The sequence below is a fragment of the Chiloscyllium punctatum genome, chromosome 6 (assembly GCF_047496795.1).
Source record: "Chiloscyllium punctatum isolate Juve2018m chromosome 6, sChiPun1.3, whole genome shotgun sequence".
Classification (NCBI taxonomy): Eukaryota; Metazoa; Chordata; class Chondrichthyes; order Orectolobiformes; family Hemiscylliidae; genus Chiloscyllium; species Chiloscyllium punctatum.
Genome location: NC_092744.1, coordinates 16,023,605 through 16,040,957, shown reverse-complemented (window position 1 = coordinate 16,040,957; position 17,353 = coordinate 16,023,605). Strand labels below are relative to the sequence as shown.

General features: G+C 45.1%; 2 protein-coding genes across 2 annotated transcripts in view; one reads left to right on the top strand and one right to left on the bottom strand.

Moving 5' to 3' along the window:
• Window positions 1-5,093, top strand: part of LOC140478744 (cysteinyl leukotriene receptor 1-like) — an 87,847-nt gene extending 82,754 nt beyond the window's left edge. The window contains exon 2 of the transcript XR_011960861.1: window positions 4,975-5,093. The gene's annotated coding sequence lies outside the window, so the exon portion shown is untranslated. The remainder of the gene's footprint in view (window positions 1-4,974) is intronic.
• Window positions 1-17,353, bottom strand: part of aadac (arylacetamide deacetylase) — a 70,481-nt gene that overhangs the window by 20,553 nt on the left and 32,575 nt on the right. The window contains exon 2 of the mRNA XM_072572059.1: window positions 4,992-5,214. Within this exon, the coding sequence (XP_072428160.1) occupies window positions 4,992-5,214 (223 nt within the window). The remainder of the gene's footprint in view (window positions 1-4,991; window positions 5,215-17,353) is intronic.

Here is a 17,353-nt window from a genome sequence, read left to right as displayed (position 1 = left end):
CATTTGGTATGATTTGGTCAGTTATTGTTTGGGTTTGGGAATGCTCAAAAATGTTTCCCTTATAAATTAATGGTAACCAGGACTTGTTCAGATGTACCCGAGAACTCTGTGGGAAGCTAGAGAAGTGATTGCTGGGCTTCTTGCTGAGATATTTGTATCATCAATAGTCACAGGTGAGGTGCTAGAAGACTGGAGATTGGCTAATGTGGTGCCACTGTTTAAGAAGGGTGGTAAGGACAAGCCAGGGAACTATGGACCAGTGAGCCTGACCTCGGTGGTGGGCAAGTTGTTGGAGGGAATCCTGAGGGACAGGATGTACATGTATTTGGAAAGGCAAGGTCTGATTAGGGATAGTCAACATGGTTTTGTGCATGGGAAATCATGTCTCACAAACTTGATTGAGTTTTAGATGTGGTGGAGTGGTAGATGTGATCTATATGGATTCAGTAAGGTGTTCGGCAAGGTCCCCCATGGGAGACTGATTAGCAAGGTTAGATCTCATGGAATACAGGGAGAACTAGCCATTTGGATACAGAACTGGCTCAAAGGATAGAAGACAAAGGTGGTGGTGGAGGTTGTTCTTCAGACTGGAGGCCTGTGACCAGTGGAGTGCCACAAGGATCGGTGCTGGGTCCTCTACTTTTTGTCATTTACATAAATGTGAGCATAAGAAGTACAGTTAGTAAGTTTGTAGATGACACCAAAATTGGAGGTGTAGTGGACAGCGAAGAGGGTTACCTCAGGTTACAACAGGATCTTGACCAGATGGGCCAATGGGCTGAGAAGTAGCAGATGGAGTTTAATTCAGAGAAATGCGAGGTGCTGCATTTTGGGAAAGCAAATCTTAGCAGGATTTTTACACTTAATGGTAACGTTCTAGGGAATGTTGCTAAACAAAGAGAACTTTGAGTGCAGGTTCCTAGCTCCTTGAAAGTGCAGTCGCAGGTAGATAGGATAGTGAAGACGACATTTGGTATGCTTTCCTTTATTGGTCAGAGTACAGGTGTTTGGAGGTCACACGGCTATATAGGACATTGGTTAGGCAACTGTTGGAATATTCTGATATCCTTCCTATCAGAAAGATGGTGTGAAACTTGAAAGGGTTCAGAAAAGATTTACAAGGATGTTGCCAGGGTTGGAGGATTTGAGCTATAGGGAGAGGCGGAATAGGCTGGGGCTGTTTTCCCTGGAGCGCCAGAGGCTGAGGGGTGATCTTATAGAGGTTTACAAAATTATAAGGGGCATGGATAGGGTAAATCGGCAAAGTCTTTTCCCTGGGGCCGGGGAGTCCAGAACTAGAGGGCATAGGTTTAGGGTGAGAGGGGGAAGATATAAGAGACCTACGGGGCAACGGTTTCCACACAGAGGGTGGTATGTGGATGGAATGAGCTGCCAGAGGATGTGGTGGAGGCTGGCATAATTGCAACATTTAAGAGGCATTTGGATGGGTATATGAATAGGAAGGGTTTGGAGGGATATGGGCCAGGTGCTGGCAGGTGGGACTAGATGGGTTGGGATATGTGGTCGGCGTGGACGGGTTGGACCGAAGGGTCTGTTTCCATGCTGTACGTCTCTATGACTCTAAATTACTTCTTCACTTAATGGCATTTCGGCTTACATTTCAAAGGGTGTTCCACAGGGGCACCCAATGAAGGGCTTTTGCCGAAACGTCGATTTTCCTGCTCCTCGGATGCAGACTGACCTGCTGTGCTTTTCCAGCGCCACTCTAACCTTGACTGTGATCTCCAGCATTGGCACTCCTCACGGTCGCCTCGTTGATTTTAACCTTACTGCGAATCATCTTGCATGGATGCTTACCTTGAGGTTGTTCTCCTCCTCCCTCTACAAGGATCTCAGTGAGTCTCTCTCTCCTCTGCCCTGAAGCTCTTCAACCATGCCCTGAAACAGACTCGCTACCTCACTGCTTGCCTCCGCAACCAACTATTCCCTCTATTGGTTTACGATGCAGAGAGATGCCAACAACATGGGTTTGTTTTCCACACCAGCAGAGACTGCCATCAACATCTCCCCTTGTCTGAGGTGTGGTGACTCAGGCCAAACCATCTTTCTCTAATGAGAAAGCGGTCCTACAGTCCAGTAGGACAACGGTGACATTACCTACTCAATATCGAGGGGCACAGACTCATCAGCAAGGTGAGAAGGTGTTCTAAGTTGTAATTAACACAGGGTTTTCTAATTCCATGACACTTCATGGGGTTGAGAGTCAATGTTGAAGACGTCAAGAATAGTTCAGTTCTGGATAGATGCCACTGCTGAGGTCTGTCCAACTGATTGAATAGGGCATACCAGTGACAGTGTTGTCTACCACAGTCACACTCACCAGCATCAGACCATGAAATGTCAGGCTGTTGATTCGTCTGTGGGACAGCTCTCCCAATGTTGGCACCATGCCCTAGATGTTAATAAGGAGGACTCTCCTGAGTCAACAGGGCTAAGTTTGCAATTTTGATTTCCAATGCCAAATTGTCTGTTTAATTCCATTTTGATGAGACTTTTTTTGAAGTAGATTGGATACAACTACCTGGCTTGCTGTGCCTTTCGAGAAGTTAAGACACATGACTGTAGCGCTGTAGTCACATAGACTAAAGCGGGTAAAGGTGGGAGATTTCCTTCCCTGATAAAGGATTAGTGAAGCAGGTGTTTTCCTCAAAAACAAAAATCAACAGTCAACATTAGATTTTTAAATTCAGGATCTGGAATTCTACCAGCTGCTGAGCCATGGTTACATTTGAACCGGAGTCTCCAGAGATCTACCATTGATTTGATTTATTGTAGTCACATGAACCTAAGTATGGTGAAAAGTTTTGTTTTGCATGTAGTACAGGCAGATCACAGCAAACAAGGACAACATATCATACAGTGCTAAAACACAGCAAGGCAAACAAGGTTACGGTTAAGGCAAGATCAACATTATTTGACATTAGAGAGGTCTATTCAGCAGCCCAATAACGGCAGGGAAGAAGCTATTAGTGAACCTGTTGATGCATGTATTCAAGCTTCTGTATCTTCTGCCTTTTGGAAACGGTTGGAGAGCATTATCGGGGTGGGAGGTCTTTGAGGATGTTGGCAGCCTTTCCGTGGCAACAAGTATAAATGGGGTCCATGGATAGGAGGTTGGCTTCTGTGATGGTCTGGGCTGTGCACACAATTTCCTTGTAGTTTCTTAACAGTCCTGAGCAGAGCAATTGCCATACCAGACTGTTATGCACTGGATAGAAAGCATTCTATGGTGCATCTGTAAAAGTTGGTTAGGGTCCTTATAGACATAGTCTATGGATCACTAGTTGAGAGAAAAAAAATAATCTATAAGGTTGATGAAGTGTATCCTCTGAATAGTACAAAATTAAAAATCACCCAACACCAGATTATAGTCCAACAGGTTTATTTGGAAGCACCACCTTTCGGAGCACTGCTCCTTCATCAGGTGGTTGTGGCATCTCCAAAATCATCACTCTGAATACTATGCACTGTGGTTGTAGTGTTTCAGTGGTGGTGGGAGACAGAGTTTAAGCTGGCGGATGGACCAATCAATCAGCCTCCCATGTCCTGTATGCCATTGCAGGTGTGTGTGTGTCCAGGAAAGGAGTGTGTTCTATCATACTCTTAAGTTCTACCTTTGTTGGCAGAGAAGAGGTTTTGAGAAACTAGGTGGTGAGTCAATCACTACAGAATACCCAGCCATCTGCACAAATCACCATGGCATTTAGATGGCTGTCCAATTGAGATCTTGGTTATTGGTAACTCCTGGAAAATGAGGAGGAGGATTTAGCAATGGCTCATATCATTAACTGTCCGCTCTCTAACTACAAGGAGATCATTTAAATCACTTACCACCTCAGGGTGAGGGACTGCCTGCATGTGAATGTTCAGATGGTCATAGCCCTGATATTCCCTCAGAAATGGAATTCTCTTTGGCATTGGCTTCCATCCATCAGCATTCAGTTTACCTTTCACATGGTAAACAATTGGACATGGACTCATTGCTGATAGATCAGATAGTTAAATGGAAGCTTTGATATTTTCTCCTCTTGGGTACAGGAAGTTCCTAAAGTTTTCTCTCTCCTTCATGCTTTCAATATTCTCTTCAAACCATACTGTTTGTCATTACAGCTACCACCTCTAGGCTCAAAAATATCCAATTTCATTTTTTTATTAAACAAAACAGTATGGAATGTTTGGCTGTGTTGAAGTTGTTATGCAAGTCTAAGTTGGCAAGAGCTATCTACTTTGACCATCACCACATTTGCTACATAGAATTGAAGATAGACAGCTACAAATATTGCCAAGGGGAACAAAGAAGAAAATCACCTTGGCAATGCACACCAAATTCTGGATCATTAGTATATAGTGGGAAAAGCAATACCAACCCCCTGGGGAGCTCCACTACAAACCTTCCTCCAGCCCCAAAAATAAACTTTGGTGTTTCCATTTCCTTACTTATTGCTACTTACACCTTGTGTTCTACGTCCTACAGCTTTCCTTGCTGGTCTGCTGTGTGGCATTGTTTAAAATGCCTTTTGAAAGTCCATGTGCACGAGATCAACAGGGTTACTCTCATCAACCTTTGCTACTATCTCTTCCAAAAAGAAATTCCAGTGAGTTAGTCAAGCACAATCTAGACTGTTACAATGTTTAATGGATGTTCTAATGTTGCAGGTGGTACCTTTCAGAGAAGATGCTAAACCAAGGTTCCCATTTGCTCTCCTAGCAGCAAGTAAAAATATTCCAAGAGGAACACAAGAATTCTCTCCAATGCTTTGGTCCATTTGCATCAAGTGATCAGCATTGCTAAAATAGATTATTTAAATTTTTCTATCATTACTGATCATAGGACTTTGTATGCAAATAGGCTGTCATGTGTCCTACACAAAGCGAGTGGCTACATTTCAGACGTTCTTGAAATGGTTGTTCAAATGTGAAAGGTGATATACAAATTTCTATTGTGCTTTACAGGTAGTTTCACAACTTACTTGCACTCCCTAAACACCATCCGCCCCCATGCATGTAAATGACTGCTCGTCTCAGTTTCGGGAGAAGATTGTTCGGATTGTAGACACGAACTGGGACCTGGTTGAAGGTGGTGTCCATCACGGTGACATCATCATCAGATGAAGGACCCACTAACTCCACTGTGGTGAGGACCATCATCACCTCCATGTAATGTTTGAATCCAATGAGTTCACTCAACTCAGCCTGGAATGTAGACACAGAAACAGACATGTAAGTTACCTTCGTAATTTGTGTAGTTGCATTAGCTTCCTCTAGCCCTACAACCTGCCAAAGTCCCTAGCCCCTCCAATTTCGATCTCTTGCACATCCCTAATTTCCTTTGCTCCATTACGATCAATGATGCCTTCAGCTGTTTAGGTCCTAAAGTTTTGGAACTACCTCTCCATCCCTTCCTCTCCGTTAACATCCTCTCAGCTAACATGGAGTTTTACAGGACCTTGGATTCTAGAACATAGAACAATACAGCACAGAACAGGCCCTTCGGCCCACGATGTTGTGCCGAACTTCTAACCTAGATTAAGCACCCATCCATGTACCTATCCAAATGCCGCTTAAAGGTCGCCAATGAATCTGACTCTACCACTCCCTCGGGCAGCGCATTCCATGCCCCCACCACTCTCTGGGTAAAGAACCCACCCCTGACATCTCCCCTATACCTTCCACCCTTCACCTTAAATTTATGTCCCCTTGTAACACTCTGTTGTACCCGGGGAAAAAGTTTCTGACTGTCTACTCTATCTATTCCTCTGATCATCTTATAAACCTCTATCAAGTCACCCCTCATCCTTCGCCGTTCCAACGAGAAAAGGCCGAGAACTCTCAACCTATCCTCGTACGACCTACTCTCCATTCCAGGCAACATCCTGGTAAATCTTCTCTGCACCCTCTCCAAAGCTTCCACATCTTTCCTAAAGTGAGGCGACCAGAACTGCACACAGTACTCCAAATGTGGCCTAACCAAAGTCCTGTACAGCTGCAACATCACCTCACGACTCTTGAATTCAATCCCTCTGCTAATGAACGATAATACTCCATAGGCCTTCTTACAAACTCTATCCACCTGAGTGGCAACCTTCAAAGATCTATGTACATAGACCCCAAGATCCCTCTGTTCCTCCACCTGACCAAGAACCCTACCATTAACCCTGTATTCCGCATTCTTATTTGTTCTTCCAAAATGGACAACCTCACACTTGGCAGGGTTGAACTCCATCTGCCACTCCTCAGCCCAGCTCTGCATCATATCTAAGTCCCTCTGCAGCCGACAACAGCCCTCCTCACTGTCCACAACTCCACCTATCTTTGTATCATCTGCAAATTTACTGACCCACCCTTCGACTCCCTCCTCTAAGTCATTAATAAAAATTACAAACAGCAGAGGACCCAGAACTGATCCCTGTGGAACTCCACTTGTAACTGGACTCCATGCTGAATATTTACCATCTACCACCACTCTCTGACTTCGACCGGTTAGCCAGTTTTCTATCCAATTGGCCAAATTTCCCTCTATCCCATGCCTCCTGACTTTCCACATAAGCCTACCATGGGGAACCTTATCAAATGGCTTACTAAAATCCATGTACACTACATCCACTGCTCTACCCTCATCCACATGCTTGGTCACCTCCTCGAAGAATTCAATAAGACTTGTAAGGCAAGACCTACCCTTCACAAGTCCGTGCTGGCTGTCCCTAATCAAGCAGTGTCTTTCCAGATACTCGTAAATCCTATCCCTCAGTACCCTTTCCATTACTTTGCCTACCACAGAAGTAAGACTAACTGGCCTGTAATTCCCGGGGTTATCCCTATTCCCTTTTTTGAACAGGGGCACAACATTCGCTACTCTCCAGTCCCCTGGTACCACCCCAGTTGCCAGTGAAGACGAGAAGATCATTGCCAACGGTACTGCAATTTCCTCTCTTGCTTCCCACATAATCCTAGATATATCCCGTCAGGCCCGGGGGACTTGTCTATCCTCAAGTTGTTCAAAATGTCCAACACATCTTCCTTCCTAACAGGTATCTCTTCTAGCTTATCAGTCCGTTTCACACTCTCCTCTTCATCAATACGGTCCCTCTCGTTCGTAAATACTGAAGAGAAGTACTTGTTCAAGACCTCTCCTATCTCTTCCGACTCAATACACAGTCTCCCACCACTGTCCTTGATCGGACCTACCCTCGTTCTCGTCATTCTCAGGTTTCTCACATACGCATAGAATGCCTTGGGGTTATCCTTGATCCTATCCGCCAGGGATTTTTCATGCCCTCTTAGCTCTCCTAATCCCTTTCTTCAGGTCCCTTCTGGCTATCCTGTATCCCTCCACTGCTCTGTCTGAACCTTGTTTCCTCAACCTTATGTAAGCCTCCTTCTTCCTCTTTACTAGACATTCAACCTCCCCCGTGAACCAAGGCTCCCTCACACGACCATTTCTTTCCTGCCTGATAGGTACATACATATCAAGGACACGTCGTATCTGCTCCTTGAAAAAGTCCCACATTTCCACCACATCCTTCCCTGACAGCCTATGCTCCCAACGTATGCTCCTCAAATCCTGTCTTACAGCATCGTAATTTCCCTTCCCCCAATTGTAAAAACTTCCTTGTTGTGTGCACCTATCTCTCTCCATAACCAAGGTGAAAGTCACAGAATTGTGGTCGCCATCACCAAAATGTTCACCCACTAACAAGCCCACCACTTGTCCCGGTTCGTTACCGAGTACCAAATCCAATATGGCCTCCCCTCTGGTTGGACAATCTACATACTGCGTTAGAAAAGCTTCCTGGACACACTGCACAAACACCGCCCCATCCAATCTACTTGATCTAAAGAGCTTCCAAACAATATTTGGGAAGTTGAAGTCGCCCATGACTACGACCCTGTGGCTTCTGCACCTTTCCAAAATTCTGAAGAAAAGACAATGGATTTGAAATGTTAATTCTGATTCTCTCTCCACAGATACTGCCAGACCTGCGGAGTTTCCCCAATGGAGAGGACTGGAAGAGACCCTTGCCAAATAGGCTGAGCCCAGGCTCATGGCACTAAGCGTGACCCCTTTTCTGTTACATGATATCTTGATTCCTCAATGCAACTTACAAATGAAAAGTGGCAACACCTGGAGTAGGCAGAGTCTGTTAGTTTGATTTTCTTTTCCAAAATATAGGGTCCATTACTAAGCAACACAGAGGCTCTTCAAGGGACAATTGCATTAATCATCCACTTACAGGGTACATCTTAAAGTACATTCATGCAATATCATGGTGCAGGCACAATGTCCAATCATGCAGAGTTTAAATGCCAGTCATAAGCTGACCATGTCATTGCAGATTGAAGATAATCATCTCCATGAAGTAGGAATAATCGCAAGTGACATTCAAAGTGCCTCTTAAAACTAGTATCTGTGGGACCTTGCAGGTCGCAGCAGAGAGCGGCGGGAGCTGGGCGGAAGTTCAGACGGAGCGCAAAGCCGGTCGGGTAGGTAAGTGATTGTTATTAGAGTGGGTGTGTTCTAAACCCCAGACCCTACAAAGTAGGGTCTCCCTCCCTCCCTCCTCCTCTAACCTTAATTAAGAGTCCACAGAGTTGCCATAGGAAGACGGTCTAAGGAAGTTTAGATCGAAGAGTGAGGCTTCAGCTCAGGAATCTTGATAAAGAGGTTGAGTAAAGAGATTACACCACAGTTGAAGAGGGTGAAGACATGACTGCTCAGCTGGTTCAGTGCGCTACGTGTTTGATGTGGCAAGTCAATGACTCTGGTGTGTCTGGCTCGTATATGTGTGGAAAGTGTGCGCACATTCAGCAATTGACCGAGCATATTGCAGCACTGACGAAAGAACTCGAAGACCTTAGGCTCATCCGAGAGAACGAGATCTTTCTGGACAAGACCTTCAGTGATGTTATTACACCAATCATGCCAGAAGAGAGCAGAAGAGTGCAGACGATGAGGAAGGCAGAGAGGAGACAGGTGCAAGAGACGCCGGGAGAAGTACCTGTCAGGAACAAGTTGAAGCTTTTGGAAACAGTAGAGTCTGATGACACTACCAGTTCGCAAGGCGGCCATGTTTGTCCATCAAAAGTTGCCGCAGAAGCAGAGCGGAAGAGTCGGACATCACATAGAGCCGTGGTAATAGGGGACTCCATCGTGAGAGGAACTGACCGGGGTTTTTGTGGCAGCAGACGGGATTTAAGGATGGTGTGTTGCTTTCCTGGTGCTAGAGTGAAAGACATCGCGGACAGAGTGCAGGACATCCTCAAGGACGAGGGTGAAGAGCCCGAGGTGGTGGTACACGTCGGCACAAATGATGTCGGGAAGAAGAGGAGGAACATACTACAGCGAGACTTCGCAGAACTAGGAAGAAGGCTAAAAAGCAGGACGTCCAAGGTGGTTATCTCCAGTTTGCTTCCAGTTCCTCGGGCTAGTGTGGCCAGAAACCAGGAGATAATGGACTTGAACGTGTGGTTGGGGAACTGGTGCAGGAAGCAAGGTTTCAAGTTCTTGGATCACTGGGGTATATTTTATGGTAACCATAAATTCTACAAGAGAGATGGCTTGCACCTTAATAGAACAGGGATCGGCATTCTGGCAGGCAGGTTTTCTGCTGCAACACCGCTACATTTAAACTAAGTAGCGGGGGGGAGGGGACAAGCTGGATGTTTAAAAAGGAAATTGAAGGGGTAGTTAGAACAAGAGAAGTCAAGAAAGACAACTGTATCAAGGAGGCAGAAAACTGGAAAAGGCATCATGCAGTAAAGTTGAGTGAAATAAGGGTTGAGGGGAAGGGTGAGAGCAGTAACAAATTAAAAATTCTATATATGAATGCACGAAGCATTAGACACAAGGTGGATGAGCTTGAGGCTCTTTTGGAAATTGGCAGATACGATATTGTGGGGATAACTGAGACGTGGCTTCATGGGGACAGGGCCTGGGAAATGAATATTCAAGGCTACATGTGTTATCGTAAGGATAGACTGACGGGCAGAGGGGGTGGGGTGGCCTTGTTGGTAAGGGAGGATATTCAGTCCCTTGCGCGGGCGGACCTAGAGTCAGGGGATGTAGAGTCAGTGTGGATAGAGCTTCGAAACACTAAGGGTAAAAAGACCCTCATGGGAGTCATCTACAGGCCCCCAAACAGTAGTCTGGATGTTGGAGGCAAGTTGAATCAGGAGCTGAAATTGGCTTGTCGCAAAGATGTTACTACAGTTGTTATGGGGGATTTTAACATGCAGGTAGACTGGGAGAATCAGGATGGTATCGGGCCTCAAGAAAGAGACTTTGTGGAGTGCCTCAGAGATGGATTTTTAGTGCAGCTGGTGCTGGAGCCGACCAGGGATAAGGCGATTCTGGATCTGGTATTGTGTAACGAACCAGAATTGGTCAGTGACCTCGAAGTGAAGGAGCCGTTGGGAAGTAGTGACCATAATACAATAAGCTTCAATCTGCAATTTGAGAGGGAGTGGGTACAATCTGAAGTGACAATATTTCAGTTGAATAAAGGGAAATATGGAGCTATGAGGGAGCAACTGGCCAAAGTTCAATGGTATAATACCTTAACAGGGAAGACCGTGGAGGAACAATGGCAGATATTTCTGTGTATAATGCAGAAGATGCAGGATCAGTTCATTCCTGAAAGGAAGAAAGATCCCAGGAGGAGACATGGGCGGCCGTGGCTGACAAGGGAAGTAAAGAAGCATATAAGGTTAAAAGAGAAAAAGTATAACTTAGCGAAGATAAGCAGGAAAACGGAGGACTGGGAAGCTTTTAAAGAACAACAGAGGATTAGTAAGAAGGAAATACGCAGAGAAAAAATGAGGTACGAAGGTAAACTGGCCAAGAATATAAAGGAGGATAGTAAAAGCTTTTTTAGGTATGTCCAAGGCAAAAAAATGGTTAGGACAAAAATTGGGCCCTTGAAGACAGAAGCAGGGGAATATATTACTGGGAACGAAGAAATGGCAGAGGAATTAAATGAGTACTTCAGATCTGTGTTCACTGGGGAAGACACAAGCAATCTCCCTGAGGTAACAGTGGCTGAAGGACCTGAACTTAAGGGAATTTCTATTTGCCAGGATTTGGTGTTGGAGAGACTGTTAGGTCTGAAGGTTGATAAGTCTCCGGGACCTGATGGCCTGCATCCCAGGGTACTGAAGGAGGTGGCTCGGGAAATCGTGGATGCGCTGGTGATTATTTTCCAGAGTTCAATAGAATCGGGGTTGATTCCTGAGGATTGGAGGGCGGCTAATGTTGTGCCACTTTTTAAGAAGGGTGGGCGGGAGAAAGCAGGAAATTATAGACCAGTTAGTCTGACCTCAGTGGTGGGAAAGATGCTGGAGTCTATTATAAAGGATGAAATTACGGCACATCTGGATAATAGTAACAGGATAGGACAGAGTCAGCATGGATTTATGAAGGGGAAATCATGCTTGACTAATCTTCTTGAATTTTTTGAGGATGTAACTCGGAAGATGGACGAGGGAGATCCAGTGGATGTAGTGTACCTGGACTTTCAGAAAGCTTTTGATAAAGTCCCACACAAGAGGTTAGTGAGTAAAATTAGGGCGCACGGGATTGGGGGCAAAGTACTAGATTGGATAGAGAATTGGTTGGCTAATAGGAAACAAAGGGTAGTGATTAACGGCTCCATTTCGAAATGGCAGGCAGTGACCAGTGGGGTACCGCAGGGATCCGTGCTGGGACCGCAGCTTTTTACAATATATGTAAATGATATAGAAGATGGTATCAGCAATAACATTAGCAAATTTGCTGATGACACAAAGCTAGGTGGTAGGGTAAAATGTGATGAGGATGTTAGGGGATTACAGGGTGACCTGGACAAGTTAGGTGAGTGGGCAGATGCATGGCAGATGCAGTTTAATGTGGATAAATGTCTGGTTATCCACTTTGGTGGCAAGAACAGGAAGGCAGATTACTACCTCAATGGTATCAAATTAGGTAAAGGGGCTGTTCAGAGAGATCTGGGTGTTCTTGTCCACCAGTCAATGAAGGCAAGCATGCAGGTACAGCAGGTCGTGAAGAAGGCTAATAGCATGCTGGCCTTCATAACAAGAGGGATTGAGTATAGAAGCAAAGAGGTGCTTCTGCAGCTGTACAGGGCCCTGGTGAGACCACACCTGGAGTACTGTGTACAGTTCTGGTCTCCAAATTTGAGGAAAGACATTCTGGCTATTGAGGGAGTGCAGCGTAGGTTCACGAGGTCAATTCCTGGAATGGCAGGATTGCCTTACACGGAAAGACTGAAGCGACTGGGCTTGTATACCCTTGAGTTTAGAAGACTGAGAGGGGATCTGATTGAAACGTATAGGCTTATGAAAGGATTGGACACTCTGGCAGGAGGCAACATATTTCCGTTGATGGGGGAGTGCCGAACCAGAGGACACAACTTAAAAATACGGGGTAGACCATTTAGGACAGAGATGAGGAGAAACTACTTCACCCAGAGAGTGGTGGCTGTGTGGAATGCTCTGCCCCAGAGGGCAGTGGAGGCCCAGTCTCTGGATTCTTTTAAGAAAGAATTGGATAGAGCTCTTAAAGATAGTGGAGTCAAGGGGTACGGAGATAAGGCTGGAACAGGATACTAATTAGGAATGATCAGCCATGATCATATTGAATGGCGGTGCAGGCTCGAAGGGCAGAATGGCCTACTCCTGCATCTATTGTCTATTGTCTATTGTCTATTGTTGCATTGGGGGTGTGGAACAGATTCTCTTGCTGTAACACGCATGTAATGTGATGCACAAGTATCAAGTAAGATGCTCTTATATGCTTGATCCCTTTCGTTGGAGAGGTAGATTTGGAGAAGAGTGCACTCCTCATGTAACATTTGTAACATCCTGTCCCTGTGGCATTACAGGTGCTGCATCTGCCACAATAAAGCTCCAATGTCAAAGGACCACATCAATGCATTCCACAGCTCCTTGTTTGGAGTGCTCCATTTCCCACTGTATGGAGGAGTATGGTAAATAGTTATTTGCAATTGATGCAAATGCTGACTGCTCACATTACTAAAGGACCTCTTCTCTTTCTTCTGCTTCCTAAACAGACTGATTGCAAGTGTGACCAATAAATCCAGACACAGCAGGAGTTATTGTCACTGTTGCGACAGGGACATGAAGGTACACAGAAAGGAAAGGAGGAACAGTTGGGTCAGCAATTCCTGGACCAGCAGCAACCTCCAATGGATGTTGAGTAGCCTCCACAACAAAAGGTCACAGCTCCAGGCTCTGCAGGAGGACCAGAGTCCTTCCTTCTCATAGTATTTCCTCTGATGAAGGTGCATTGCCACCACAATCTGAGGATGACATGGAACACACATGCTGCTGGATCAGGACCTGTGACCTGTCAGAATGGGTGGCCATCCTTTCCTGGTGAAAGACAACAAAAAAAAAAATCTGCAGATGCTGGAATCCAAAGTAGACAGGCAGGACGCTGGAAGAGCACAGCAGACCAGGCAGCATCAGGAGGGGAAGAAGTCAACGTTTTGGGTGTAACCCTCCTTAAAGAACCTGTTGGCCAGCAAGCTAACAGATTCATTGATCTTTTATGCAATTAGATCCTTTCTGTGTGGGATCCCTTAGCTATCCGCTCACAAATACATCAAGACAGTTAACACTTCTGTTTGTGCCAGATCACACCACTTCATCACGTTTCCCTATGACAAGGTCAGTGCTGCAGCCCAAGCAGTAGGATACAGCAAGTTAGGTGGCTTCCCCTGGATACCAATGCACATATTGCATTGAAAGCATCATATCATAATGCAGCTGAGTTCATCAACATAAAAGGGCTCTGTTCCATCAGCATGCAAGTGAGTTGTGATCATTAGCATCACCTCTTAGAAATGTGCACCAGGTATCCTGGGAGCTGCCATTATGCCTATACCTGCAGGAACTCTCATCATGTTAAGGACCAAAGTCTTACAAGGATCGTTGCTGGGGGTCAAGATCTATCTTCTGTGACCATGGCAATCCCATGACAGAGGCCAAATGTAGATACAACGCAGGCCATTCCTCCACCAGGGTCATGGGGGAGCAGACAACAGGTCTTCTGAAGAGGAGGTTCTGATGCTTGGAGTGGTCTGGCGAGGGGACTTCGAGTCCATCCCAGAAGGGGTGTGCCAGGTAATTCTATAACACACTGCACTACTGGAGAAGGCAAAGATCCAATGTAACTGAGGCTGATCAACAGAGAATGGGAATAGTCTTTTGAGGAAGGAGGCGGCGAAGGAAGACAAGGACACTTGAGGAGGAGGTTCGTCACCATGTGTGGAATAATAATGCTGCATTAGAAGGCTCCAAGCCAGATAAGGTTTAATTGACAACAAAAATAGAAATTGCTGGAAAAGCTCAGCAGGTCAGGCAGCATTTCTTTTGGGTTTTAAGATTTAATTAACACCTGGTTCCAATGTTTGAATGTAAATTTGTTCATAAAAAGGTAAGAATGTATTTCTGCTCCACGAGGCAAATGTGGTTTCTGTTTGTTTGATTTCTATTTGCTTTTGGTGTCAGTGAATGATCTGCAGCGAATGAAGATACTCCCTTATGTGATGGTTCCACATTGTTCAATGGACTACAGTGGATACAGAGTACAGAGCAGCAGTGACCTGGAGATTGTAAGATGGGATTCTGCTCAGTACAGGTCGACTGTGTGGCCATTACTTAAAACAGTGATAAATGTAGGTACATGCTACATGCAAGAAAGTATCAACTGTGCCACCTGAAAACCCCGGGAAGCAGTGGTTTGCGAATGATTTCCCACTATCTGCACAGTGAAGGCCAATACTTGACTGGATGAAGGTCCACAGAAGGTGTTGGGCCCATGGAACCCAACACATCCTGGAAGTGGCAAGGACTTTCACCAACAGGGAATGAGAGAATCAGGCTGGCATTGAAGGAGAAGACCTGAAAATGTGTTGCTGGAAAAGCGCAACAGGTCAGGCAGCATCCAAGGAGCAGGAGAATCGATGTTTCGGGCATGAGCCCTTCTTCAGGAAAGATTCCTGAAGGGCTCACGCCCAAAACGTCGATGCTCCTGCTCCTTGGATGCTGCTTGACCTGCCGTGCTTTTCCAGCAACACATTTTCAGCTCTGATCTCCAGCATCTGCAGTCCTCACTTTCTCATTGAAGGAGAGGAGCATGGTAGCATGTTAGGTGAGGCATGTTTAAGGTAAATCATACGAGAAAAAAAAAACTTACTTGACCTTGGAGAGAAACCCTCTAAAAAAACTCACTGAAAATGACACTTAGCATTTCAGCCCTTTGTATCTGCTATCTCGGCCATTGGTGCCTTTTTAGTTGACTGGATTTACTCTGATCTCTTAGGTGGTTGCACAACAGTTCCTGCTCCCTCACGTTTAAGTCCAGTTATCTGGAGGATTTATCCTGGGGTGACTTCCTAGGTCTCATCTATTTCCAGCCCCTTGGCAATATCATCTAAAAAATGTCAGTTTTCACATGTCCACTCAACAGTCACTCATGTTATAGAGTCCAAGTTATACTGCATGGAAACAGACCCTTCATAGAACATAGAACAATACAGCACAGAACAGGCCCTTCAGCGCTCGATGTTGAGCCAACCTTGAACTATTCTCAGCTCGTCCCCCTACACTATCCCAAAGTCATCCATGTGCTTGCCTAAGGATTGTTTAAACCTCCCTTGTGAATATTCAGTCCAACTCATCCATGTTGACCAAGTTTCCCAAACTAAACTAGTCTCATGTGCCTGCATTTGGCCCATATCCCTCTAAACCTTTGCTGTTAATTTACAATATTGTAACTGAACCTGCATCTACCACTACCTCTGGCAGTTCATTCTACATACGAACCAGCCTCAGAAAAGGTTGCCCCTCAGGTGCCTTTTAAAATCTTTCTCCTCTCACCTCCGCCCCTAAAAATATTTCCTCTAGTTTTGAAGTCCCCCATCCTAGGGAACAGACCTTTGCTATTCATCTCATCTATACTCCTTATGATTTTATAAGCCTCTATATAAGACCTCAACCTCCAGGGAAACAGCCCCAGCCTATTCTTATAACTCAAGCCCTCCAATCCCAGCAATATCCTGGTAATTTTTTTCTGATCCCTCTCCAATTTAAATAATAGCTTTCCTATAGCAGGTTGCCAAAAAAGCTACAAAAGCAATAAAACTCAAAATGCGAATCAAACAAAGCTATTAATACATCTAACAAACATCACAAAGGGGAGATGGAAGATATATTTATATTTATGTTTAAAATAAATTGAACTAATTTGTCAACTTCATTACGTGGATTGTATTTCAAAGCTTTTATGATCTGAAAATCTAAAGGGAAGAATTATGTTGTAGGTTCACAAGCTAACACAAAACACATGTATAACTTGTAGGTTTAGCTTGAAGCATTGCAACTTAGAAGAGAAAATTTCAAAAATGCATCTCATCATAATATTAGTCTCAAACCTAGTGCTGCAGGCAACCCTCCAACTTCAATTCTGATGACAACTGTATCAGAATTCCAAAGGGTTGTTTAACTTTTCTGCCATAACACATCCCATGTCTGCTACTCGAAGTGTCAATATTTTGCCAAGTTAGAGTATGCAGTTACTTACTTTGCAACACATCTCCCACAGCAGATACAAGACAAAACTGGAAACTATCCCTGTTTGAATCACCACTGCAGTCAATGACCAATGAGAAGCCCCTGCTATTGCCTGGAGAGGTTGGCTACTAAAACGTAGAACATAGAACATTACAGCGCAGTACAGGCCCTTCAGCCCTCAATGTTGCGCCGCCCTGTCATACTAATCTGAAGCCCATCCCACCTACACTATTCCAGGTACGTCCATATGCCTGTCCAATGATGACTTAAATGCACTTAGAAGAGAGCATAGAAAAATACAGCGCAGTACAGGCCCTTTGGCCCTCGATGTTGCACTGATCCAAGCCCACTTAACCTACACTAGCCCACTATCATCCATATACCTATCCAATGCCCGTTTAATGCCCATAAAGAGGGAGAGTCCACCACTGCTACTGGCAGGGCATCCCATGAACTCACGACTCGCTGAGTAAAGAATCTACCCCTAACATCTGTCCCATACCTACCACCCCTTAATTTAAAGCTATGCCCCCTCGTAATAGCTGACTCTATACATGGAAAAATTTTCTCATGGTCAACTCTATCTAAACCCCTAATCATCTTGTACACCTCTATCAAGTCACTCCTAAACCTTCTCTTCTCCAATGAAAACAGCCCCAAGTGCCTCAGCCTTTCCTCATACAATCTTCCTACCATACCGGGCAACATCCTGGTAAACCTCCTCTGCACCCGTTCCAGTGCC